This window comes from Chroicocephalus ridibundus, chromosome 7, assembly GCF_963924245.1.
Source record: "Chroicocephalus ridibundus chromosome 7, bChrRid1.1, whole genome shotgun sequence".
In the NCBI taxonomy this organism is placed as follows: Eukaryota; Metazoa; Chordata; class Aves; order Charadriiformes; family Laridae; genus Chroicocephalus; species Chroicocephalus ridibundus.
In genome coordinates this window covers 39,945,656-39,973,225 of record NC_086290.1, presented here as the reverse complement: position 1 = coordinate 39,973,225, position 27,570 = coordinate 39,945,656, and the positions used below count along the sequence as shown (strand labels likewise).

General features: G+C 45.4%; 1 protein-coding gene across 13 annotated transcripts in view; it reads right to left on the bottom strand.

Moving 5' to 3' along the window:
* UNC80 (unc-80 homolog, NALCN channel complex subunit) overlaps positions 1-27,570 on the bottom strand; it is a 130,392-nt gene that overhangs the window by 13,720 nt on the left and 89,102 nt on the right. For all 13 annotated transcript variants that reach the window (XM_063342208.1, XM_063342203.1, XM_063342204.1 and 10 more), the window contains 18 exons: positions 27,043-27,223; positions 25,836-26,104; positions 23,666-23,800; positions 22,952-23,090; positions 21,176-21,272; positions 20,321-20,491; positions 20,014-20,106; positions 17,868-17,903; positions 17,304-17,522; positions 14,782-14,982; positions 12,258-12,381; positions 9,837-9,962; positions 7,835-7,958; positions 6,893-7,099; positions 5,172-5,356; positions 4,111-4,276; positions 3,200-3,379; positions 1,078-1,216 (listed from right to left, as the gene is read on the bottom strand). In XM_063342208.1, the coding sequence (XP_063198278.1) occupies positions 1,078-1,216; positions 3,200-3,379; positions 4,111-4,276; positions 5,172-5,356; positions 6,893-7,099; positions 7,835-7,958; positions 9,837-9,962; positions 12,258-12,381; positions 14,782-14,982; positions 17,304-17,522; positions 17,868-17,903; positions 20,014-20,106; positions 20,321-20,491; positions 21,176-21,272; positions 22,952-23,090; positions 23,666-23,800; positions 25,836-26,104; positions 27,043-27,223 (2,792 nt within the window). The remainder of the gene's footprint in view (positions 1-1,077; positions 1,217-3,199; positions 3,380-4,110; positions 4,277-5,171; positions 5,357-6,892; positions 7,100-7,834; positions 7,959-9,836; positions 9,963-12,257; positions 12,382-14,781; positions 14,983-17,303; positions 17,523-17,867; positions 17,904-20,013; positions 20,107-20,320; positions 20,492-21,175; positions 21,273-22,951; positions 23,091-23,665; positions 23,801-25,835; positions 26,105-27,042; positions 27,224-27,570) is intronic.

Sequence of the window (27,570 nt, the reverse complement as noted above, 5' to 3'; positions counted from 1 at the left end):
ATTGAAGATGGTAGCGAATGATTGGGGAAAACGCAGCCTTGCATGTTAATTTTTCAAGAAACAAAGGGACCAAATCAATCAAGTTCAAAAGTCAAATGAGTTCCTGTAAGCCCTTTTGTGAAAACTCCCAGATAAAATCTGTGTAACTTCTCTCTTGTAAATCACTTCTCCTATCTCTGCTGGCATGTACCACAGCTGTTACTTTTCCTTATGTATCAAGGTTATTGCTTTAATTCCAAGCGAGACTGGGGAGGGAACAATTTTGACTTTCCAAGGCTGGTCAAGAGATAATGTAGAATTTATCTTTAAAGGTTCAGAGGAAATAACATAAATTAATCTGTCCATTGTCAGATATCCTTGGATAACTACGTTGCATACAAATAAAAAAATAAACATTGCATACTTAGAGAAAAAAAATCAGATTTAAATGCAAAACTCTCTGCATCTTCTAAAGATGTACATTTCCCAAATTCTAATCTCTTTCTCACTACTCCATGTTAACCAGGAATAAGGTATTCAAAGTTATTTCTATCACTCAACAAGTATATTTCTGGTTTTAAAGAGTATTAAATCCCATCTTTGAACCTGACATTTAATTTCTGTGATGAGCCTGTTACTGTTCTAGGAAGGACAAAGACTGCATGGAAGAAAATGAAGTAAATCAAACAGAACGCCTCTGCCTCCTTTCCCAGCTTCTCAGGATTCCTCCCCACCCCCTGCCCAGCTTGTGTATGCTCCCCTGGTCCAATGGAAACCCCCAAACCATGGGTTTTCCTTTGTATCCACGGTAGTAGCAGAGGAAAATGATAGTGCTGAGGGTTCCTGAAGCTGTTTAAGAGGAAGGTTTCTATGGATGACAGCTTGTTCTTATGGACCTTATACAACACAGCTCATCCTGGAAAATTGTTCTTTCCAACTCTGCACCCTTGATCCAACACTATTTCAGGACTCATAAATTTAGCGTCACTACGTTGGTGCTGATACTACTATCCCACGTCTCTGATGTACACATAATATACCTGTGCCATTTCAGCTCTCATGAATGTAATGGGAAAGGTGAAAAGCCCATGTTGTTACCTTTGGCTGGGCAACATGCCCACCTCAGCCTGAGGTGCAGACACGCTGGAGAGATGGCTGGAGAACCGCCTCCTCCCAATGGCACCCATAAGGTATGCTTCTTGTTCACTTACCACACTGGGCATGCTCAGGGAGTCATCTAGAAAGAACGAAAAAAGAGGAAAGGAGAGGAAACAACCACCCCAAGCCCCACCAATGTATTTAGAGTTGTTAGGAGTTAACAGGATGCCAAAGGTGTACCCAGCATTTACTTACCAAGACCCCAAGCCTGAAAACTTGAATGCTTCCCTTGGATTTTCCAGTCACAGTTCAGAAAGACATATGCATAAACCCCCGCGGGATGGGGAGCCCAGCATACATGCGACAGGGATTTATGTACACTTTCAGTTTATATGGCTCTCAGGCAAATGTGTTTGGGGCATTCAGGTTCCACTAGGGCTTAATCCCTGTGATTAATAACTTGTTTGTTAATATACAGTGTTTTCTGGCATAAAAGTTGTAACTGGACATTTTGCTGGTGTGAACTGCAGCGACAATATAGCAAAGCATTGTTACAAGAGATAAAATCCATAACAGCAAAATGCAGAACTGACACCCTCCAACACCCTTTAGGACATGCAAAATGTCAACCAAAAGAACTGGATAAATTGACTCAAATACATCATACTGCAACTGAAATATGCAGACAGCGGTATTGCGATCAGGACTGCTTGAAATTTTCAGTGCTGTTTAAAATTACATGAAGTACCTTGAAATAAATTGCTCTGTTGTGGTTTTTACCACAACAACTTCTAATTACAAATAAACAAATAAAACAAAGGGGAAGTTTTGTGTAATTTTCTCTTTTCCTTTTGACCTTTTCCAGTTTTGATATACTGAAATATTTTATGGCAGCATTAAGCCACGGCAGGGCTGAAGTAATACTGCCGCGAGCAAACGGGAAGATAGCACTCATCATTCCACACAGTGGCTCCTAATTAATCTGAGGCTGAACCAGAGTTTGCCTCAGTGAGTATCCGAGCAGTATCCGCAGCACAACGCTGGGTGCATTGGGCAATGTTTAGTGATGAACCCACCTGAAAGAAAGTCGGGCCGAGCCTGGAAGGTTTCAGGCTAACTGTTCTTTCCCTAAAGGCCACTCTGCCCTGACTGCACAGGCCCGTCTTCTAAGCCTGTTTTTCACCCTCTTTGTTTAATATCTCTGGGGAATAGTCGTAAGTCCTCAAATACAGAAGCGAAGCGCCGGAGTTCCAGGCACTGAAGCACTGAGGCAACCAACCCTTGCGGCACCAGAGGCCAATGTCCCTGCCAAAGCAGGGGAAAGCCCAAGCCCGATGACAGTGAGCAGAGTTTTCTACCCTGACTTTCAGTGATGGACAACTCAGAAGCAGATGGAGAGCTCAGAAGCAGAGAGAAGGCAAAATTCCAAGAATAACATGAAACTCAGCTGAAATGACAATGCAACATTCAGGTCATTGCAAATTAGTCCTCAAAAGATTCACCATCCCACTCCTTCGGAAGCCTGGCAACCCCAGAACCTGCCAGCTGCCCAAAAGGGAGATCAAGCTTTAGTTGTCAATAGTTTTAAGGCTTAATTTCGTCTTTGTGTGAAGTGACACAAGCACACAGCCATTCCACCCTGCAGAGAGCCACAGCTGGATCCCATGCAGCACAAAAACAACATATTCCACGTCGTCGGAGCATCTGGACAGAAGTAACAAGCAGGAAGCACTGAGATCCTGCAGGAAGAGGATCTGCACTACAGAGCCAGCCACGGCCCCTGCCCACTGCCATGATGAAGGTCAAAGAGAGGACTAATTGCCAAATGCCTTGTCAGCACTCTGAGGATTGCATGTCAGCCCAGGCCCCATGCACTGAAGATCTGCCTGTGCCCTTCCCTTCTCCCTACCCAGAGCTCGGGAGAGAATGGGGGGGGGTGTAACTACCCAAGCTTTCACACCGTGAACTGTGCAGCCACCACAGCAGTTTCTCAGCCTCGTGCCCCTACGGGCCTTTTGTTCACGCGAGGACAGGGACAACCGTCTTCCCCTCCCAACCATCCTCTGGGGCATCAAGAAAACATCTTTTGTTGGGGGCTTAGCTCAAATCAGTTGCCACGTACTTTCTTCATCCTCCTCATCTGTGCGGCTCAGTGTGTCCTGCGAGGCCTGCTGGGACGGCTCACTGTCCTGCTCCCAGACGGTGCCGGTGCCAGTGTTGGAGCGGGACATGGTGGCCAGGCTCAGGCGGTAAGCAGAGGTGGAGGTGCCCACCGTGCTGACAGACGTCTTCCCTTGGTAAGCTGCGCAAGAGAGGGAAAACCAAACCCAAGTCAGTGATGGCACTGGAAATCAAGAACCAGCCAAGCATTCCTGTCACGTCGGGCACCTGATTCTGCCTGGACCAGCGGTGCAGAAGTGATAAACCAGACACATCTGCCCTGGCTCACCTCATCTCGCCAAAATCCTGTCTGATTTTCTTAAGCAGTCCCGTTTTCTCCCTCAATCTTAGTGACATATTTTCAAGATCCGCTTCAACGTTTAGGAACAAAGCAAATTATTACCGGGGGAAAAAAGGCTATGGTATTTTCTTTTGAATTTGTTTTCCTTTCTTAAGAACAAAGCACATAAAATCTCCTGCTGTGTGAAAGCAGTGGCTGCCATCTCGTGGCAACAAAGGCAACGTTTCTACCCAAGCAGCTTCTGATGTACAGACGTCGGTTGGGCCTTGCTCTGTCATGGGTTGGGGCTGCACAAACCAGCTCTGAGAGGGAGAGCCGGCTGCTGGGAAATGGGACACAGACTTAGTAGGCAAAACAAGGTGCATTTCACAACAACCTGGACTTCTCTTGGACGTCCAGTGGCAAGGCCAGGCTAGGCATAGGGCCTGATCCAGGGTCAGGCTGTTGGGGTGTGGGTGGATTACCCCATCCCACTCCTAGACAGCGGGTAGGTCTGCCTCACAAGTTGACTTGCAGGCGAGCCGGCTGGACAGATTGGGCTGATGGCCCTTAACTCTCCCTCTCCTCCTTACCAGACCCGCTGTGCACTGCCTCCTTCAGGATCTTCAGCTCGTTATTGAATTCAGCAATGAGGGAGCTCTTGCAGAGCGGGCGCGGTATAAACCGTCTCTCCAGCTGGTCAGCAATGTGCTGTCGGGCAGTCAGCTCCTCGTGGTTCTCAGCCGGCTGGGCCAGCAGCTGCAAAATTGGGAAATGTTAGCATTGCAGGGAAATGATGCCCAGGGAACTGGGACTGGTCTCCACACCAGCGTGAGCCTGCAGCCAGTAGGACTGTCCTCCTTGTAGGCATGAAGTTTGGACTCCAGCTATGAGGTTTCCACCTGTCTTTCGGGGACAACATCATATTTGACTGAATAGATATCAGAACCTCACTTACACTGGCACATGGGGATGAGACTTCCTTATGCTAAGCTCTACCCTCACACATGAGAGAGCTCCTTCCTCCAAGATGATTTACTCTGTCCAAGTGGTGGGCTAAACAAGGTGGAGAACCATGTGCTAGTCTACCTGGTAAGCAGGGAAGAGCCATGATTAGCTTAAGCCCTGGTCACCTCAGCCTAGCAGCTGTCTGTCCATCTGCAAGAGCTTTGTCAGAACCTTCACCCAAAAATTGTAAAGTGGAGTGGTCCTTCCTGTTAGCTGTATTGCCCAGCTCTGCAGAAGAGAGACTTCTTGAAGATTTCTGCCAACCATGCCAACCCCCTCCTACGTTCAGAGCACCCACTCTACTTCCAAGTGCTTTGAGTGTCTTTCTTGCAAAACTAAGTTGACATGCACCCTCTTGGTCGAGCCTGACTGCTAGTCCTTTTCCAGCCAGTGGAACTAAGACTAGGGGTAGTCCATGGCTTTGTGGATGAAAGCTCCTGTATGACTGACATACTCTTTAGTGTTGTCTAGGAAGAAGCCTCGTGATTTAGTTTCAAAGGGTTCACAGGCCCATTAACTTCTGAAAAGTCACTCCCTATGTAAACACCCAGTTCTGCCAGGAGTGCCGTTTCTCTGGTCTCAGCAGGGCAATAAAGGATCTCTTGCCCTCAGTGAGTGATCTAGCAGGAGCCAAAGCAACTGTTACCTTGCACTGGATGAAGGGTCGAAGGAGCACAAAGATAGGGATCCGTGTTCGTACGATAAAGTCGAGGAAATCCCACAGGGCCAGCCCTCCCACTTTCCGCAGTGCCATCTCTTTGACTTGCAGGCTCAGCCAGTACCACTGGCTGTCCAGCTGGCGTTCAAAGCAAACAAGGATCACCTTCAGGGCTACAGGGGAACACACACCAGCAAATGGCAGTCAGAGATGTTATCAGTGCCCCTTGCAAGCATTGAGGGAGGAATGGGGGGCCGCAGTGGGCACAAGCCTACACAGGCATGCACTCATGCACGTGCACATGCATACCCGCACACCTAAGGCACAACTGCCTTTTCTGTCAGTCTCCGAATGCTGCAGGGAAGGAGGGCAACTTTCTTATAATAAAGGCCTCAGGATCAGGACTGAGAGTCCCATGTCCAGAGAAATTTTCCTACTTCACACCTAAGTTCCTCTGTATTTTCTTGCTCAAGCTTCCCCTTTCCCTCCCTGCAGAGTTCTCTTGTCTTCCTGGAAGTCAGATATTTTGAAAGCAGCTCAGGGGGGGCAGAATACAGCCTGGCTGATCAGACAACCTCAAAAATCTTGATCAAACATATCTACACATGGAGTCACCACATGTGAGCACAATAACCTCCAGGTTATTTATGGTGTAATGAAAAGAACCTTTCTAGCAGTGCAGCTGCATGAGTCACGGACAAACTGTAATCTAAACAAAAACACAGTCCAGTAAGCCAAGGGCTGTAATTCACAAGAGCACTGCTTTACAAATGGGGATGAAGAGCAATGAGGTTCAAAACGATGCTCTATATTAAAGTGGGCGGTGACCAACAGTTAGCTCACAGGAGAGACAAGGAATCTCTCCCTTTCCATGCTCCCCTGGTCTGGAACAAACAGGGTGGCCTGAGAATTGATGGGGGAAGGTTGATGGGATCCCATCGCTCTTGATGGGATGGCCCAGACATCTCAGCCATCACACATCCGTATCCAGGTTTGTTGGGCTGGGAGGTGTGGGGCTCAATCAATGGTGAGCTGCCATTTTTTTCATCAGTGTTACCCCATACCTCAGGTATAGATTAACAAAGATCTGAATATAAGTCTTCGGGTAAATGCCATTACAGAATCAAAAACAGAGAAGCTGTTTGAAGGAGTGAGAGCCTTGAGACAAAACTCTCCCCGTGTAGCCCTGATAATCTGCACTGCTGCTGCATCTCCAGTTTGGTTATTTTTTCTTTCACCTATGTGCAAAAATAATCGTACTACCTTGCAAGAGCATACAGTGAGCAGAGGGAATACGAGCCAGCAAGGACCATCTGTGCAGAGGGCCAGCAGGCAGACAGACTGCATCACATTTCACCCTAACTAGCCAAGGGCCACTGAAGCTGTGATATTCGGGGCTGATAGGCAGTCTGACTTGCCTTTTGTGGCTTCACTGAAATATCCTGGCAGCATGAAAACTGAGCAACTTCTGCCTGTGCAGCAGTCTCCTCCAGCTGCAGTGCAGACACCACTCATGTCGCAATACATTCCAGAGATACTCCTGGCTTCACGCTCTGGCCTGGCCCCCTGGCTTGGGACAAGACCTAAAGCAGCTCTAAAAAGCTCGATCAGCTCCTGCCTGAGACGGTTTTCTTTGGTGCTATCTACAGTCTTGAATGCTCCATTTTTTCTCTGTCTCTTCTCAGTGGTGAGCAGAAGCCATCACTCACCCAGGTAGGCAGCCTGGCTGGTGGACTCTGCCAGCCCTTCCCGCCGCAGGTCCTTCCCCGCATCCCCCGGGGTGGAGCAATGGGCAGGAGAGCTCTCCAGCATAAAGTTCTTGCTGCGGGAAGTGCTGATGATGCGAGGTGGGAGGAGGATATTGATAACAGTCTGGAGCAGCAGCAGGACCTCAGGCTGCTCCAGCCAGGGGCTGTCTGAGATGCATTGGGAGGGAAGAGAGAGAGAAAGATCAGGCTACTTTCCATCAAAGACATCCAAAAGATCCAGACCCTGTTCAGTTCCAAAATGGGGTGCAATCTCAAATGTCCCCTAAGCCAAAACTCTGTCCCCCACACCTTGTTATGCTGCTCTCCTCCTGCAAGCAAAGGCAAAGTTTATTTTAGCGCCAACACAAACACACACACAGACAGGGCTACACAGCACGAAGGAATGTCCCGTTCAGTAGCCTCATAATCTCATTTCCTTTTGACATTCCCCTTTCCCTTTACTCATTGCTTTCATTTAGGGATTTACCAGTGGTCACCCTCTATAGAAGAAAGCAAGGAGCAGGACTTGTGCCAGACAAGCGGCATGGATTGGGCAGACTGTGATCCACAGGGGCACACAATTTCTGTGACCTCTGCTGCCCTCTGTGGCGTCTGCTCCAGCAGATTTGTCTTGCCCCGCGCTCCAGTTTCAAAAGAAGGAGCACATCTGTGTAAGACCTGACTCAAGAACCACGGCACAGCTGAAACAAAGAGAAGAAACAACAACATCTCCCTCTGGGGCTCTTTTCAGTCTCAGACCCCAAGGGCATTTAGCTGACATACTGCCAGTGACAGAAAACCAAATTAAAAGATAAAAATAAAAATCAACAGAGAGCAGGGAAAGTGCAAACATCGGTTGTCAGAAAAGGGGGAGAAAAATTCTTTTTGTTAAATTAGTCAGACCTTTGCTTCCAGATCCTACTGTGAGCACAAATGGAATCAGTAGGTTTAAAAGCATTCCTTCCCTTCTTTCCTGATTGGTGAATGGGGAGACGACATGGCTTAGGGGGAAATCTTCTTTCAAAGCCTGTGCAGTAATAATAAGAAAGGATTAAACGATTTCATCAGCAGATCACGCACACAAGTTACTGCAGGGAATGACGATCCCCTGGGCATCCTGTTTACACAGCACAACACCAGCACTGATGTCCTGATTGAATTAGAAACCCTGAGACCACTTCGTCAGGAGTAACAGGAGTTCACAGAGTAACAGAGGTGCCACCTGCTCTTCTCATAGCCAAGAGGTAAGAAGCCCAGATTCCTCTCTCACAGATATCATTAACAAAATCAGATGTATCCCGGAGGAGTCAGCTGAGTGTTAGTCCTAAACTCTGCACTTCTGTGGATGGCATCGGGATCTGACCCAGACTACAGGGAATAAAAAAAAAGAACAGAGGAAATTGCACAAATGGCATGATCTAAATATTCTGCTGTCTGAACATGGAGGTTATTCCTGAACACATTTTTTTGTTCTGCCTCACTTTGTGCTGCCCTATCATCCTTCCTAGCGCAAAGAATGAACTCCGGAAAAATAAGCAAAATGGACATTTACTACAAAATGGACATAGTCAAGCCTAAATTGAAAGGTCTTTCGTCTTTAGAGGAGGTAATACAAATGATGTCAGTAGAACTCTGCTCATTTGCAACCTCCCAGTTGCTACAGACTTAGCTGTGAAATGCAACTGAACCTTGCAGCCCCCCAGGCTTGCAGATCTGGGCTGAGAAATTCCAGGAGAAGATGTTTTCTGATGGGGTGTGAAGTACTGCTCTTTCACATTCTGCTGGAAATATGAGGAATATGACTACTCATGTGTTTCTTTGTCATGTTTGGTTCCCATTACATTTAAAGCCCATGAAAAGAATGAGGGAACAGGGAGCAGTGGATAATAAAAGTAAAAACTCAAAATACTTTAAAAAAATTATTAATTTGGTATCTGGTTTTAAAAAAGAGAAAAGATTTCAGAGAAGGTGAAGGTGGTCTTTTTTTTTTTGCCTTTGTTTAAAGAACCATTACCTCAGAGCTGCAAGAAATCCATCCTCTTTCTGTGTCAGTTGGTACCAAAAAAGTCCTTTTGTGCCTCACGCTCTGAGGGACAGCACTGCGTTTTGGTGCCTCTAAGCCCTCCTTCCCGAGCTGCCCCACTGCTCAGAAATACCTGCTGAAGCATTCCACTGGATGTGCCAATGCATATTTAAAAATGCAAGCTGGAGCTAGATTAGGAAATTTGTCCTTCGTTGGTCACCATTCTGCCTGACTGCATGCCAATGGGGAGGGAAAGGGATGCAGAGGCAGAAAGACTCTGCAATCGTTATGGCACTGCTATGAGAAAGGAATGGTGATGAATTCTCCAAAAAGCCCAGGATGTTTTTTTTTTTATTCTGGGCAACAAGGATGCTATTGAGTCAGCAGCTGAAAAGCCAAGTTGCCCTGCTTTTTTGAGCTGGCACATGGTGCGACCAGCTCAGGTAAGAGCAGAAGAGCACAAACTCCACTCTCAGTTACACAGGTGGTCCCACAGGAAAAGAGGGAGGGTTGCATGGATGTGACCCAGGCCTGGGCCCATATCCCCATGGCAGGAGACTTATGACAACTCCTTAGATCCTGCAGAGAATCCTAACGTGCTTGTCAGAGCCTCAAACAGCATCTATCAGCCGAACTCCCTGGACTTCAATGTCAGTGTTAAGCTGATGGATGCTTGCTGTGGACTTGGCCCCAACAGGTGGATTCTGAGCTCAGCTCAAGCCTTCAAAAAGAAGGGAGAATTTATATGTTGCTTCGCTTTCATTTTTGGTGTATGTTCCACAGTTTTTGCCCAGCTTTTGCAGAAAGAAAACAGAGCACCGATGAGTTGGTGTCTCAACCAGAAGCTATAACAGACCTGGCCACAGGCCAGGGCAGACACACCTGTATCTGCAATGCTACAAGCCGGACAACAGCTGTGCTGAAGGGCAGAGGTGGCGAGAGATAAGGGCTGAGATGAAGAAGGGGTAATCCGTCAGCCACACTGGAGGGTCCTACCACTCCCATCACCTGCAATACAAACAGAGCACATCACCACAGCTGACTACTTGCAGTTTCACCCATGCCATATCCTCCAACGTCAGTGAAATGGAGGGGCCTTCTGTTGAGCACTAGGTTGGGGTGGCTCCAGGAGAACCAACCCCCCCAGTGGTCCTTGCAGGAGTCGGGGCCAGTGAGGAGAAGGAGTTCTAGCAGGGAAAGGGAGGGGAGAAGAAGGAACCAGCAAGGAATGGGGGGGGTGCACAGGTAACCTGGTACATTTATAAATGTACCCAGTACCAGCCCTGAATGACCAGCACTGGACTGGTGGAACAGTTGGAGGATATGTCATGTAACGACTGTAACAAATAAAAATATGTCATCAAAGCAAAAAGTCTGCATTGAAACTGGACATCTTTTCCCTTCTCTTGCTGATCTACTTGAAAAATAATGTCCTAAGTCTGACCCAAGCCGGGTTTTGTACAGTGTTCAGATTCCTCTCAAACGCAGTCTGTTCTTAGGAGCTCATAAGTGTGACTCCTCTCACCTGACCCCAGATGTCTGAAGCAGAGTCACCTGCATGTGACCTGGTCGTCTGCAACTCCTTGATATATCAGCACAAGAAAACAACACTTCTGTGGGAGGGTTATTTGAACCATTTTTGGATGTGTCCCTCAGGAGGTATCAAATCACAGGCCTGCATATGCCTGTTTCTCTCCATTACTAGACACATCTAGGTGACGGGAACAGGGAGAAGCTACCTGGCAAACACCAAAGCTTAGGGGATATGAATATACTCTATTTTTCAAAGTTCAGCCTGGGGAGAAAGGCAGTAACCAGTTTAGGTTTACCAGTTTAGGACAATTTAGAAGAAGAGGCAGAGCCCTTTCTTTATATCACCATGGATTATCATTTAGACGTTTCCCTGCCCTCCTGGCTGATCTCTTTTTGGGCTTCGTGGTGCAACTGGTCTACACAATACAGCATGCAGCCAGGGGTGCTCCTGCAGCTCACAGTGTCCACAGGTCTGACAGCTAAAGGTAAAATACTCTTACAAAAGAGTACATCTTTTCCTGGTAGCTCTCCCTGATGTTCCCAGCCAGCTGGATGCAAGCACGAGGACCGCGCTTCAGCACTGCTGAGCTTTCTGCTATATTTAGAGCACTAGCTAATTCTTAATGCTGGCCCTTTGGAGAGCTTGCTGGTGTGATTCACTCTGCCACGACTGCTTGCCAAACTGCAAGTCCATTCTGAACTTGTGTTTGAACTAACTCTGTAGCAACCTCCCCATGTGGCAACCCTAAGCAGGCTGAGGGCCCAGATTTGCAGTAGCTACCTCCGCTCGAACAAGAGAGAAGTCTTACGGACTCTGACAGGTTGGAGCATCCCTGCCCTTGCAGTGATGAGTGCTGTATGGCCTTGAAGGGCAGGAGACTGGCAAAAACTGATATTGCCTTTTAACTGATGATCATTGTTTTTAAAACCTCCTCAGAGCACTGGTGAACTCTGGGAGGTTTTCTGTTACTGCACAGAAAAAGATACAACGTTTATGTTCTAAGAAGAAAATGTTATAAGCCCCAATAAAAATAAAAATACTAGTGCAGCCTTTCCCCCTTTATTTGTATTTTTTCCACATGGAATGTAAGCATGCATGTTTGTCCGAATGGCTGGAGTTACACTGATATAAAATTGGGGTTTTCTTCCAGTGCAGCAACACTACAGTCTATCACTGAATGGCCAGACAGGCTCGGTCTGTATCATCTCTCTGTTGTAACACACTTAGGAGCGTAAATTCTTCTAAGAGTGGGATCTGAACATTGTACAGTGCAAACCTGTACTAGATCAAGCCAGGGACATTGCAAACAGTGGCGTGAATCCACCCACGTAAACCCTCCTAACTAGCCAGCGCCTGATGGCCTCTGACAGAGCCATCGGGGTCCTTCCCCACTGGGGACGGTAGGTATCCCCAGTGCCACCCTCTCCCCGTCTCTACCAGGTGTGTGCAGTCTCCACCACCCCACTCTCCAACTTGCAGCCCTCAACTCTCAGCTCAATCTGGCAAAGGTGGATCTTCGAAGTGGTGCGTGGGAAGCGACGGAAATAAATCACTTGACCACGGCTACTGGTCCCTGTATCTCCCCATGCACCACTTCAAAAATGAACCTTGCTATCTCTAGTGTCACTTGCGAAGTCCCCCTTGCGAGGGGTTAGGGGGAACAGGTAAAATGGCAGGAACAGGAATGAACTGTCATCTTCAGTCTGGAGAAGTCAACGGCTGGAGGGAGGTTTAGCAAAGGTTCACGGGGTTGCCGCTCGGCTACTCACCAGGTTGACACAGACATTGATCAGGGACCTAAGGTGAGGCAGGAAGGATATGATTGGCTGCCTCTGAAGTGTCAAACAAACCCCTTCAATCAAACTGCTGGCAGGCTCCCACTCAACCTGGCGCCTGCAATACAACAGTAGGTGCCGTTAGCCGCGGCCTCCTGCCCCCCACCAGACGCCCGCAAACACGGCGACTGACACACACTGACGCCCACAGAGGAAACGACGTTTCAGACAGCAGCGACGACGTCCGAGATGAGCACAGAGTGCGCGACAGAGAAAGGGTTTTCCTCACGCAGCTCAGGGGAGCACAGAGCCACAGAGCACACCGGGCGTTTGAGAGAGACGAGAGACGTGGCGGAGGGGCCTGCGCCAGCCACACGCGCCCCCTCGCAGTAGCCGTGGCGCTGTGTGTCGCTCCCGAGGCTGCCCTCGGGCAGGCGGTGCAGGACAGGGAGCCCCCGGCGTGCTGCCTCAGGCGGGCCTGTGCGCCGGAAAGGGCCTGGCCTGCTGTGCCACACTGCCCACCGAGCCGCTCCTCCCTCGCGTGTGGCTTGTGGACGCTCTCACTGAGGGAACAGGCCCCATCATCCGTGAGTGCCCTCCGAAAGCCACTTCTTCAGTCTCATCTGCTCTGTCAGATTAACTCCCAGACAGAGCCTGCCCTAAACTTAAACTGGCCCAGCAGTACAATCTTTACCTTCCTCATACCGTGCAGGAGGGCGGATTTATTCCCTACCAGCACTGAAGTCCTTCATTCCAAGATCCTTTCTTCCCTAACATTTTTGCTTTTTTCACCAAAACAGCTTTTAGGGCTCATGACAGATGCTGAACGGAGTCCTCCTTAATCATAAGCAGACACAGCACAGGTAACATCAAAGTAGTTCACCCTCTTCATCTCAGGGCATGACTCTCTGCAGCAAGTGTAGCTCTCAAGCCAACATCTGACTGTGCGCTTATCGGGACAGAGAGACAAGGCTCGCGCAACGCGTTAGCTCACGACTAAACAACACCCTAGTCGAGTTCCTCAGTGGACTTCTTAGAGACACAGGGGGGATGAAGTGTTTGCTATGTAAGTTCTTATGCAGACCAACATACATCTCCTCTTTCAGCATCCGCTGTTCCTAAATCTCCAGAACAGTAGTTTGTTCTTGTACTTGTTCTTACATACATACTGCTGCCATCAGACACCGGTTTTGGAGCAGGGTGCCCACAGGAGGCAGCATGTAAGATTCTGATGGATGGCTTCTGGGGTCTGGCACCCAGCCCCGTCTCTAAGAGGCTTCTTGGCCCAATGACAATTAAATGTAGTTGCTGCATTTGGTCCAGTGGCTTTGCTGTCTCTATCCCTTTGTGTACAGAAGAGCAGTTTCAGCTAGGCATAGGTACACGTACAGAGAGAGAAAATATGAAGAGAATTTTGATTTATGAGCATTCACTCAGCTTACACAAAGAGGAACAGGAAGACCCCTAAGCTGCCTTGGAGGCAGAAGAAAGTATGAGTGAGAAAAGAAAGAATGAGCGAGAAGCAGGCAAGACATGGCAAAGAATCAAACCAACAGGAAGGAAAAGCATCGACATTTCTGCTTCTAAATTCCCTACAAGGGCAGGAGTTTCTTAAAGTAGATCGTTAGCCAAAGGAAAGTGATAGGTAGGGATGCCAGAAAGAAGAGATCACCTCCCTATTATTTGCTCCATCTGAGTTGGGTACATATGATTCCCACTAAAGTTTTGTGTCAGAGTCATAAATTCTGATGTTCTCTAACATCATTTGGCTTCTCAGCTGGGACAGCCAACAAAGTTCAATTTGAGCAGTTGAGGACATATGCCCATGCAGGTGACTAAGACCAATGACTGTTTTTACTCAGATCACTGGAAAATCTGCAGGGTTGGGAGATTTTACACTACCCAGAATGGATTTGCATCACTGCCCCTGAGGTGAGAATGCTCCGTATTGAATACTTCTCAAAGTTGCCAAAGCCGGTACCATAATGCTACTACGTGATGCACCAGGTTTTCACTAGCCACTGACTGGATGTGATTGATGCAGTTCTGCTCCCTTTACTGAGGAGCATTCAGAAGCTACTGCATAGCTCTAGACTATTTTTATCTTTACCGAGAACATAACAGTATTTTCATGAGAAGTAATGCTAGAAATACTCTTACTACAGTTCAACTTTCCGTTAAAAAATAAAACTAATCTCCCCAACTCACAGCTGAAATAAATAAAGAGGGTAGTGAGATGGTACAAATCTGAAGACTTATTTTGGAGACAGGAAACTGAGATTTCTGGAAGTTGTTTCTGTAGTTCTTAATAGCCATGCATTTCTTCTCTTGCTACCAGAAGACACAACAAAAATGTCAACATAAATGCACACTTACAGAGATAAAAGCATCTGTTCATTTTCTGATATGTCGTAAAGGTTCACTGCGACACGACAGTTTTAGTTAGATGACATACCCAGACTTCAAGGCTTGCAACATCAGAAACAGACCCCAGAGGATTTCCATTATACCTGCTCACCTCAAAGTAGGCATCTTGTGAATTTTATTGAACATACGATCCAATCTCTTTAAGATGAGGATAAGGGCAGGTCTCACCGCCTCAGCTGTCCAGTCAGTGATGGGCAGCATCTCCATGATGTAGCGCCGGAGACCTCGGCTTTCCATCGTCTGTGTGTCATAAGGTGCCAGTTTCAGCAGGGAATGTGCAATTTCTGCCAATCTAAAACCAGGGTTTGTTAAGAAGCAAATCAAATACTACTTGCATTTCTTCACACATGCCAATGAACTAACAGATAAGTCTTCAGTAGTCTAGTAAAAAGAAAAAGAGGCAAAAGTCAAATGTGCTGCTATTTAAACTCTTAGAACCGATACCACAGTTCCTGGTCTGTTAAGATTCTTTTTCTCAAATCACCCTTTATATTTATGTACGCGTGAATGGTCTAAAGAATATTATTACATTGATATTAAATGTACCAAAGGAACATCAGGAATCACGGACTTGTGTAGCTAAAACCAAAGTACCTGAGCTGTTAGTAAGATTACAACATTGCAAGTGTCTGTGAATCACAGATCTGACATCACCTCTATGTCAATTAATGAGTGATTTGGTTTGGTTTTGTGCTTGTTTTTCAGTGTCACCACTTTTAAGAGGTCTCACTGTGCAATTTTCAGGTGTTACATTTTAAAAATAATGTGCCTCCCATAGGTTTACACAACATGTACTTTTATGATTATTCCCTGCAGCTTTGATTTGTTTCTCCTAACACCTCTACAGATTGTGTTGCTGTTGCTTCTTCAAACCTTCCCAGATGGCCTCGCCAATGGCATTTTCTGTATTGACTGTGAAATACCATGGCAACATTTAACTTACACTTGCAGTTTGACAAAGACCCACTGAAATACTTGAATATTTGCAGTAGACAAAGACAATAATCAGTCCCTACTAATAAAAGGGATAGAAACCTGTATACTCCCTGAAGCATCAATAGACTTTGCAGTGGACAATTACAGTACAATCTTATTTGTACTGTGGGGGCTTCTTCTGAAATGTCTTCAACTAATGGAACATATTTCTATTCTCTTTAAAATCTGCCTAGCAATATCAATGGCAATGAGTTCCTCGGGTTAACCAGAAGTTTTTCTTTATCCAGTATTTCTTTATCAAATCCTGTCAGTCATTTCACTGATACTTATGAAATGAATTTATGTAAGTGTCTAGACGATGTTTGCTTTTATTTAGGGCTAACTATGATAAAGCAATTCAGGTTCCAACCACAATAAAGCAGTCATTTCCAGCACTTCTCAGGAGACATAAGAGAATGGGAGCACAACTCGTTATCATCTGCAATTCACACCCTTACTTTTACTGCTGTAACCTTTGACTATGAAAAACCATCTCTCTTAAAAAGAACGTAGTATTTGCCAGCTACTACTGTCTACTGTGACTCACTTTCACGGAAATCTTCTCACAAGACAGTATCTTTCCAGAAAATACATCAATAACACCTTCTGTACATATGGATTTAAGTTTGTTTAACTCATCTTTTAAGAGAGGGACGTAAAATAGTTTAAGATAAATTAAACTCAACTACTCTGGATCATAAAAACATGTAGAAATGAAGTTCCTACATTACTGTCAAACTGCAAACACTTCTGGTAGTATACTCGGAACATTCTTGTTACACACAAAAATAAAACTAGGATAGTAAAAAGAAGCAATCCCCTTCCTTTACTGCACTAAATAAAGGTCATTCATCAGACACGCGTTCCTCACTCCCATTGAAATAGTTAAAAAAACTCCAACATGTCTAACCAAGGACATAACCTGTCCTGAGAATCTCACCTTTGTTTCTAACATAAGATTAAAGTTTTTATCTCAGACTTGTATTACTAAAAGTCATGGAGAGTGTGATGCAGCTAAACAGGTGGATTGATTTCTGGGGCTTATGTTCTTTGGAAAAAGCGTAAAGGTGGCACTGCAAAAGCAGCCATATTCCATCAGGTTTCCATTTTTTTGCAGCCAAGCACTACATAAGACAGACATGCGTCTGTGGAAACAGATACCTCTTGTTTAAAATTACCCTCTAAATCATTAATCATTTGCTAGAGGAGGGTAACACCAACATTCAATTCATATGCAAACACACAAACCAAACAAAAAACCACCTCCCAATTCCCAGAGGAATTTATGGCATTTATTAAACAAGACCTAAATTAATGTCAAACACCATTGTGTGTTCTACAGAGACAGCCTGAATCCAAAGATCTCTAACTGTAACAGACTCTGTCAGCTAAGTGGCTTTGCCATTTTTATTCAGAGCATGCATGTGAAATGGAGAAGAGCTTTTTGAGGGTTTTCCTTGGTCCAGGGGAAGGAACAGAGCTGGTTCAGTGCATTGCTAGGATCTGTCACCCTTCATCTTCCTTTACGAGGCATTCCACTACCAAAAAGTGATTCCGTCTGCTATTATGAAAAATTAAGAGCTAAAAGAAAGGAATCCCCTGAAATGAACAAGCCAAAGCAGAATGCTTGTGCGATACCTCATGTGGGACTTCACATCCAGCAGCTCCAGAGAAGTCACTCGGGGCTCACCAGCCAGGTTCTGCAAGATCTTCAGCCTCGGACCACAGTGCTTGTAGAACTCTGTGCAGATATTCAGCAGTGACTCCCGCGGTCTCCTGAACTCCTCTCTGGCAATTCTCTCATCCAGCTCCTCTCGGGGAAGACCCTGGCCCTCCTCCAGTAAGTGAAGGTTCTCCCTGGAGGATACAAAATGAGAAAAGAAGGAAGCTTTTTATGCAGTGGATCAGCATGGATAGATTATAATGACCTCTCCAGCTTGTTTTTGCAACAGATGATTTCCCCTGCCATTGAAAGGAAAGAGAGTTGCATCTGCAATTAAAAAAAAAAAAAAGAGGAAATAATCATCTGCAAAGTCTTGTTAAAACTATGAATAATTTCTATACAAATGATTCTTTGCTGCCCTCCCCTGAAAAAGGGCTGACTGTCACAGCTGTAGTGAGTGTGACCCAGTAGTGAACCTGGAAACTGCTGGGCAACATCCATCGCGTGTCAAGGAAGACTGGGTGAAGATTTTACTGTACCTGATAAAGTGTAGTTTGGCTCCCTGTTCTGGGTACCTGGGAAGACAGAAAGAGAGCAGTTGTAAACAGCAACTTAGTAATGCCCAAAGTGTGCCTTTCTGACAGAAGGCAACGCTGCTCCAGCCCAGGGGTATACTCGCCATGGGCAGGATGGTATCGCTGGAACAATGGCTACGCATAGTGACCACGCCGAACAGCCTTTACCTCCCAGCTGTCAGCAAACAACAGATTCCTATAGTTATTGCCCTTGTTATAAAAGGAAAAATTCAGGCTTAAAAATCACAGCCGTCTTTAAAGCAATTTCTCTTCCTCATTTTCACCCCAGTGCTCAATCTGTTTCATGAAGCCAGAGCTCACCTAGAGGAAAGAATACCTCAGAGTGGTTTTTTGTTTTGTTGCCATTTTTTCCTGCCACTTGTCGAGGAAGCATTAACAAACCCTGCACCACTTGGCTAACACATTGGCTAGCACAGTGATCCTTCTGCCACCAGGAGACTCCTGCTGTTGCTAGCAGATGTCTGTTGCAATGATAACACAACAGAAGAAACAAGGGCAGGAAACCTCGAGCAGTGCAAAAATATTTTGGATCAGAGACTGAATGTTTGATAATCAGAAAGATCTGGAAATGTAAACCAAGATCTGAAAGTGCAAACCAAAATGTTTGAGTCACACAGCATAAGGAGTCTCTACATTGCCTGTCAGCAGATACATATTAACTGCTCTACCAAATCAGCAGACACACAAAAAAGTACTACTTTGCATTACACCTTATTTTCCTTAGACTGAGCAATCTCGCAATGGAAGTAAATGGCATATCTACTGCAGACTTGAGCATGAAGGGGCTTATCTGCTTCTCAGCTCCAGGACTGAAAGTCAAAGCTGTGTTTCATTCAGACTAATTCCAGGAGTTACCAACCAAGATGTGTGCATTACGCATCTATAAATTGATGTGATCGTCTTCATGCAGAGGGTGATTTCTATCTCAGTTCAATACAGAAGAAGACAGGGAATAACTTGGAAAGCATGTCTTGCCAGAAGGGTGTTCCTGATTTACAGTCCTATACAGCCCATGGTGTTATACTAGACTGTTGGCTGGGTACAGACTTACTATCAGTTGTTACAGACAAAAGAGAAGTCCAGAGGAAATACTCTGCTCTGGAAGAACGGCTGCTCCAGCTTTCGCTGGGGAGAATTCCCTTTCCAGGTGAGCATAAGCCATAGCCTGGCCAGGAGAAGGCAGGGCTGCCCAGAAGGGTAATCAGTACTGCAAAGAAAACCTTCATAATCACAAATGCCTGTGGGTGGATTTTGTAACAAGATTCCTTAAGCCCTTGCTCTATGACTGAGTAAATTGTCCAGCGGCAGCCTAATTTGAATGGCCAATATGGCCAAGAAGCAGTATTACAGTCTGCTGGTGCCATCTTCTTCCCTATTTCCTTCTTCGTGCTAAGTTTTTGTTTGTGGGGGTTTTGTATTTTTGGGGTTTTTTTTTAAGGAGGACAAAAATATTGCCAGTCATTCTCCCCTTTCCCTCAAATTCCCTGCCACCCACTCCTTTGCTACCTCTAACTGCAAAAAATCCCCAGACCACTGTGGAGGTAAATGTGATAGAAAGAAAACGTAGGTAAAGGAAACGGGAAGAGGAAGAAAAGAAAACTCCAGGAGGTGCCAGTCTCTGTGAGTCCCAACTGATGTGCAGTTTGAGCTTGTACGGCTGCTCAGTCCCTCAGAACAAGGCCAGAAGGATCCGACCCTTCCACTTCCCAAGTGTGCTCTGCCCAGTGGCCGCTCTGACAAAAGGAGGCAAAGCAGAGAACTGGGGGACAGAGTTGCTTTGTCAGTTTACTTGTAGAGTGAGAAAAGGGAAATTTAGGATGGGTGTCCTCCACACTGATATCTTGGTCTTCTGTTTAGTCACATGGTTTTAAACTAGAAATTCTAGTCCTGGGGATTTGGTTACTGGCAGAAATTCAGTCCTGTGCTATGTGCTCTTTTTATCTGACTGTTTTCTCTCAGAGTACCTCAGGCCCTGCCTCAGACTGCTGATGAAGTGCTCCGAGCCCTCTGAGCAATGAGGTGTTACCTTACTCCCCCCCCAAAAAGCTGTTCAGAAAAATGAGAAAGAAAGAAAATCCCACTGACTTACCTGGTGTTCACACCTGCAGACATGGTGTGGTTTGCTGTTGTGGTCCCTTTATGGCCCTGGTCACACCGACTCATCTGTGGGGCTGTCATAGGCCTGGCAAAGGGAAAGTGAATAGCACACTAACGACTAAATCTAACAAGCACGCTGAAATTCTACAGGTGATCTGGTGAAGTTTGGCACTAATTTTACCATGCCTAAAACTCGACCATTATTCAAGCTAAAGTTGCATATCGTGACCTCCTGTGCATTCCCTCTCCCCGAACTGATAACCAGACGCAGGCTCAGACCTTTGAACCACGGGGGTTACCTGGTGAGAACTTCTACACTGTACAAGAGGGCCTGCAAAGAGGTGGCAAGGGCAGCCATAGCAGCAATCTCCTCACGAGCTGCTGTCACAGTCTCCACTTGAGAGGTTTGTCGCTTCAGTTTCTGCAAGTAACAGGGAACCAGCGCTTCCAAGACCATCAGCATCTGGAGGCTGGAAAAATAACCAACACTTGGTCTGTTTTATTTTGTCAGTCCTGAAACTCACATCAGGTGGAGGCTTGAGTTTCTATCTGAAGACCCATGGATTGCTCACTGGCCTTGAGATTTCATTGCTTCTCACTAGATAAGCAGTCCTGGGCCAAAGAAACGCTTGGATCAGGGACACCAGGGGGCAAATTAGCTGATGCACAAAACAATAACAATAAAAGCAACCCAGACGACTGGGTATCTTCTGAATGTCATCCATTTGCAGACATTAATTTTCCCTTCCAAAGACTCCTTTCTTCTCTGGTTCCCTCTTGGAAACCATCTTTTTTGTGCTACCAGTTTACCTCCCTTCTCTCTGTATCTTCCTGGTCTTTCCAGCTGCCTGTTTCTCCCCTCCAGTTCCCTCTCCTTTGGCTCTGAGAGCAGAAGCCTGCGGGGGCCCTGGAAACACAGCCTACGTGCTGCCGCTCTGACTGCCGTCCCGCTTACAGCTGCAGCCAGCAGCAGGCAGGATTTGGAGCTGGAGCCCCAGGAGAGGTGTCAACAGGCAGAGGTTTGGCCTCACAGAGAAGCCCCGGGCATGGAATTTCTATATCCTCTGCCTCCATTTGTCTGCCTTGCTTTTGCATGCCATATGCCGCTTTTATGCCTTTTCTGAGTCTGCACAAACCAAGAAAACAGATTAGACCTTCTGAATGATTCAGGAGCATAGGCCACCACTGTCACACAGAGCTTGATGGCTTCACTGATCGAAAAGGTCAAGTCTTCGTTCCCATAGCAGAAGTCTGAGGGAGTAAAGCAATATGAGAAGACTGTCACACAAACATACCGAATACGAAAGGAGCTAGAACGCTCCTTCCTTTTTCCCCTTTTCAATTGCTTGCTTCTCATGTTAACAATCCCCAATAGGCTCTTGATTTTTGACAAAAATCTGCCTATAAAAAGGAAGCATATGCTGCACTCCCACTTGCACTCTGCCGCCCAAGAACTCAGTAGGTGAGAAACAGTTCTCAGTAGGTCGAATCACTGCTGAGCATAAGGCTACGGCTGTCACTGCAGTCCTGTTTCAAACATTGCCCATCACAAGCAAAATCTTAAGCTTATACATGACAAGGACACGTGTCAACTGAATGACAATTTTTATGCTCCCTCCGCTTTTTCCTAGGTGTTTGCACCGCACTAAAAATGATGCTGATACACCACTGATGGCAGAAGATAGTTTTACTTCTAAAAAATCAAGTCCCTTCTATACTCATAGCCACATGGGCACCAGCACAAAAGTGAGTCTGGTTTGCTATCGATTTGAGAAAAAGTTTTCAAAAGCATTTAAATCCCATACGACAAATATTGCTCTGGGGATAATTAGTGCCAGGCACCGAGAAATTGAATTATCCAAGGAGTAATATTTGTAATACAACTATAGTCCCATTTTCAGAAGTGACTTTGGTATAGAGGGGCCCAAGTCAAAGTTAAGGTCCCAAAGCATGTAAATCACGTTGAACAATGGAACTGGGAAGTCAGATGGTTTAGATAATTCTGATCTTCGTATGGAAAATACCAGGCACACAACATACTAATTTACAGTCTCATTGTCAACACACACTTGGGAACTTTCAGAGATGCCTTTGAATAACCCTCCACAGAAACCCCAAAGCTTTTATACAAATGTTTACTACAATACACAAAGAGAAAAATATATCATCTGTTTCTGTACCATTTTATATTATAAGTTGGGATATAATTGTGTGGCATCATAAAATCCCAGTATATAACAAAGCTTTAACTCTAAGGCTAGACCGATTTCACGGTCCATCAGTACCTATTTTAAGGGCAGTGCAAATTTGGAAAGTAAGTTGAAGATCCTTTTAAAAATCAGCAAAAATTATTTCCCTGCAAAGCACAAAGCAGCCAAATTCTTAAATGCTGCATTGCGTGGCTAACTATCAAGAGTTAGAATGTCCTGGATACATCATACAGCCGTATATAGTCTACTTTGTGGTAAAGCGACACTCCCCCTAGAACTCAGCACCTCTGAATGTCTGAATGGCGTTCGTCATTTACGAGTCACAGTCTGCCCACAGAAGATGCTTTTGTTTCCTGCCCACGTGGAGCAGAGGAGAGGGTGACACTGATCTTGTCAGCATGATACAGGTTATTAGGCATCTTTATTCTTCACCCACACATGATAAAATTCAAAATGCCAGGGGCTAGTCTCAGACTAGCAGGCTCAATGCAGAAGAAGTAGCTTTAGAATAAAATAAATTAATAATTCCCCTCCTGCAGAAGATATTGACAGGATGGTGGTGATAAAGCCAACCTTAAAAGCCTCACGAGGCATAAGAAAAAGGTATGACCGCATTCTGAGAGAAGAAAAGGGCCCTGAACAAATCATGCTGCATCAAATGCATGTTGAATCAATAAACAACAAACCGGAATTCTCGAATAAAGGGTGCTTTGCTGTTACCTAATGACTTGAGAGGCTTTTCTGCTTTCACTAGCTCTAAGATGTCCAAAATGTCTGGAGTATCTCCCTCTAGAGACTGCAGCAGGTCAAACAGGCACTGAGCTGACACTCCTTTGCTGGTTCCGTTGTTTGTAGCATCCTGTTTCAACAACAGACATTTGTGGTTGGTTTTCTGAGGGCCTGTGTGCATCCCAGGAACCTTTATCTGGTGGTGTGGGCAACCTTTTTTTTTGCCGATGGGCCCACATGGAGTTCAAGAGCTTACGGCTGTCAAACAATGAGCCTTGCCTGACTCAACCGACTGATGCTACAGTGCAAGCATGATCTGAAAACTGCACACAGCTTTACTTCCCAGAAACAGCAGGTCTTTGCTGCCCTGGGAAGGAGAAGTGTGTGCGTACAGTGTATGCGCAGTTAGATTTGGCAGTCCCACTTCAAATTAAAATTCCATTAACTTGTTTTAACTCACTAAAATGTTAAAAAGTAATTAGTGAATATTTCAAAACACGGCTAATCCAGTCTTATAGTTCACACGTACTAAAACTTGGCATTAAGCTTTTAGTTCCTATTGCTGGATTCTAAGAAAGGATTTGCATTTAGAGAGTCACAAATCATTCTTTTCCTTTTATACTCTATTTATACACAGAGGGGGCTGCAGGGCCTGGCTGCATACAGGTTTACCCACGCCGAGCCCAGGGAATGGCTTCTACTCACAGGGAACTCCAGGAGAGGGGCCACACTTGCAAACAGCTGCAGAATAAAGGGCTTGCGATGCAGAACATAGAACTGGCGGCACGCAAACTCAATTGCTTGGCGTAACTGTGGGTTGCTTTCGTAGTCAGCGTACACCTAAGGAAATGAAAAGGAACATGGAAGTGCTACTCCAGTGGAAGGGCTCTTCATCTCCTGACCCCAGACTGAATCAGCTACAGCCTTGTCATTCCTGATATGTTTGCCTAATATTTTTAAAGATGGAGACTTATCCGCCCTCCCTGGCAATGCATTTCAGGGACAAACTACCCTTAGAAAAAAAGATTTGCTTGTCAGTCTTGAACATTCTTTGTCATTACTATTTGTCCTACATATCAGAGGTAGATTCCTTCGCTCTCCATCCTAGAAGCACTTTACTTGTTTGAAGCCAGTTAGTGCTTTCTTCTTCAATCGTGATCTTTTCCAGTTAATCAAATCCCAGCTTTTAAGTCCTTCCTCATATGACACGTTTTCTGGATGTACATCCCCGTCCCAGTCTGCAGTCTCCTCAATTAAATGGGACCTTTTTGTGCAGTGCTCACAGCCGGACAGAGCCAGCACTTCAAGTCAGTGGTGCTGCTGATTGGAGCAGCAGAATTACTCCATGTTTCTTTCACAAGATACAGATCTGTATAGTCATCCCAGAATGGCATTTGAGATCTTTTCTTTTTCCTTTTTATCCTTCCAACAGAAGGACACTGTTGATTCATGTTTAGCTTCAGACCTATAACAACTCCAATATTCTGTCCTGCAGAAGTGCTACTGAATCAGCTGCTTTCCCTTCTGTATTGATATGGCTGATTATTAGTAGTAAGGACCTACACTTGTCCAACCTGATCAACACAATCTAGCTTTTTTTTTTTCTTTTTTCAGACTGTATCTCCAGTTTGTCAAGATAATTTGAACTCCTAGCCTGTCCTCCACCCACTTTTAAGGTATTTTAAGGTTTTCAGAGTGGCATTTCTTTCAGGGCTGGCCACTGAACCATGCAGCCAATGTGCTGCCACAGACGTGTGATGTTTCTCAGTTTTGCAAATAGTATAATTGCTAGGAACAACTTCACCATGCTTCCTTCTTCTGGCCATTCCGATTGCCTGTCTGCCCTTCTGTGCTGGTACAAGTCTGTGGGAGGTTTGGGGCTGGGGTGGGCAGGATTTTCTTGTTATTTTATTTCAGTGTCAAAATGTCTTCTTTCTAATGAATAAATACATGCACTGCAGACCTGGACCCAACAGATACTTACCTAACCATTTAAGTAATATTACACTTTCCAGTTACTAGAGAGTTTGTTTAGATACCTAAATTCATCACTGGTCCCACTTATTGCGCTCCGTTAACTATACTAAAATGAACATACACAGGCACATCATGGTCATTGCTTCTTTTACAGAAAGACGACTTTTTTCTGTACTCACATTATACTACTAAATGTTTAGATATTGTCTTTGACCCCTGCAGAAATAACATTTTGTCTGTAAAACAACTATATTAGGGGGTTTCTATTTTCAGTATCTGATTTTTCTCAAATGTCAACCGGAAAAAAGGCATACTTGTACACCTGAAGGTGAAGAGAAACTCTGCCTCTAACACTTACAATATTTGTCATCACTCACATGAAAAGACAACATATAATTTTTTGTAAACACTTAGTGTTATTTTCTGTTGCTATTTAAATTGCAGATAATACAATTATCATACTTAGAGAAGTTAATATATTTTAGTTTCAGTCAGCAAGTGGCAAATCAAGATATTTCAACTACTCCCCAGATTTCAGCCATCCCTGGAGGAAAAAACACCAAGGGAGACCCAAGGTCCAAAAATTTTCCAGCAATGTCACATTTCTGTGTGGAAGTACGTAGTAAGGGAAACAGACATTAATTTATTTAACATAAAGAAGAAAAGAAAATGTAGTCATTTACTCAAGAAGAAAAGGGAATGTAGTCTCAGGAATGCTGATTTGGGCCATCCCGCCCTGGTCTGTTGTTTGTCGTCTGTCTGTCTGTTGTCTTGGGGCCCCCCAAATCTGTGACTTCACCAGGACTCAGCAGTTTAAATTTTCTCCATTAACAGTCAGTTCTACAACAAAGTGCTCGCTTGGAAGTCTTCCCTCGCATTGTTCATGGAAATGGCTCACCTGCAGCATGCTGGGGAGGACCCACTGGTACCCGCTGAGGGAGAAGAGGTGGTTAAAGTGCACGGCTGTGTTGATGACTGTGGCAGCGTACTGCCTCAACAAGGCACTGTCCTCAGGGTGCAGGATCAGGGCACCGTTGAAGACGTTCAAGAACAGCATGATCTCATCCCCCCAGGGGAATTCACTGGGCATGCCAAGGAACATCTCCTCCAGTAGCTTAATCCACAAGCTTTTCTGAAGAGTGTCCAGACCAAAGAGCTCTTTCCCAGCTGAGGGGAAGAAGAGGCAACAGCAATCAACTCTGTCCACCACAGCCAGCCTCACAACGTTCCCAGAAGCCAAAGGCCTCCCCAAAGAACCATCCCACAACACTGACCATCGTTCTGCCTTTTTAAAATTATTTCACCCATCCTGTACTTATGGAAGTGACCACAGGGCTTGAGCAAACCTTGACTGAAAGCAACACACATGAAGACAAAGAATGATGACTATCACGCAGCTCTTTAAATCTGCTCCCCACTGGTTGGAAATTCTCCTCTTAAAAGTCAAAAGCAGATCTGAACTTGTACATCATCATCCGCCCCACACAATCGAAATGGCTGTGTGGATTTACGCTGAATTTTTATCCTTTAGGTGTCCTGCACATTACAGGACATTGATGCAGAGGTACAATAATGCTTCTGAAAGCAAGTGCCTTTAAGGCCTGTTACAGATCTTGCCAATGCTTACCATCCTGCAACAATGGCCTGTTTAATCCCCAAGTCAGGCTGGAAACCCTACTTGACTTTCAGAGCAATGTTTCTAAAGAGAGGGTTGTTTCTATATCCCTGCTGCAGAATTTGCCCAGTCTTCACTGAATGTCCATTGCTTCCTCAAAGTGGATGGCAAAGGACTCTGAGCAACCCTTTTGAAGTGCAGTTATGCTACTGGACACAGTATTCCAGCTGTTGTTTTGTGCATAATTTTAAAACATAACTTATTCTCATTTGGGTCCAAATAAAGTAGCTTCATCTGAAGAACTCTAACAGCAAAGGCCTTTCTGCTATTGTGCTTACAAGCCAACAGCTATGTACCATTTTCCCTAGGAAGAGATTTATCAGCTGTCAGTAATGCTACAAGTCTGTATGTTTCTAAGGCAAATGAAGCGCATCACAGAAACCTTCTGGGCCCTGTACAGCCACCAGAGAAAGCTATCAAAAGGCCGTACCTTGGGGATCATTGAAGAGTGAGAACTCGGCATCAATGGCACTTCGGGGAAATGAAGGCAAGCGGAGGAGGTCTTCCTGGAGCATAGATACATGGGACTGCTTGTGTGCAGTAGGGATTTTCTGTGTCAGCGATATGAGGAACAACACCCGCCCCACCTCTTCTAGCTTACGGGTGAACACCTGAGAGAAAAAGAGACAAGAGGCAGAATCAGTCTAATCAGTAAGTTCTTTAGAACATATATGCACTTTTCTCGGTTACCTTCCATGGCTTTCTCTGATGGAAGGGATGCTGCACACATGGCCCAGAGGAACCTGTTGAAATCCATAAGGGTAGTGCTGCACCCTTTTGCTAGAATTTGCATGACCACCGTTCTTCAGCCCAGCTCAGCAAAGATGGATCATGTTTGTAAAAGAGGTTTTAACAACACTTTCTATTTCAGTCTTGTGGAGGACCCTGAGTGGCTGTCAAACACTTTGCAACTGTGCCATGCATTCTTTAGGAGGTTAATGCAAGCTTTGCCAGTGTG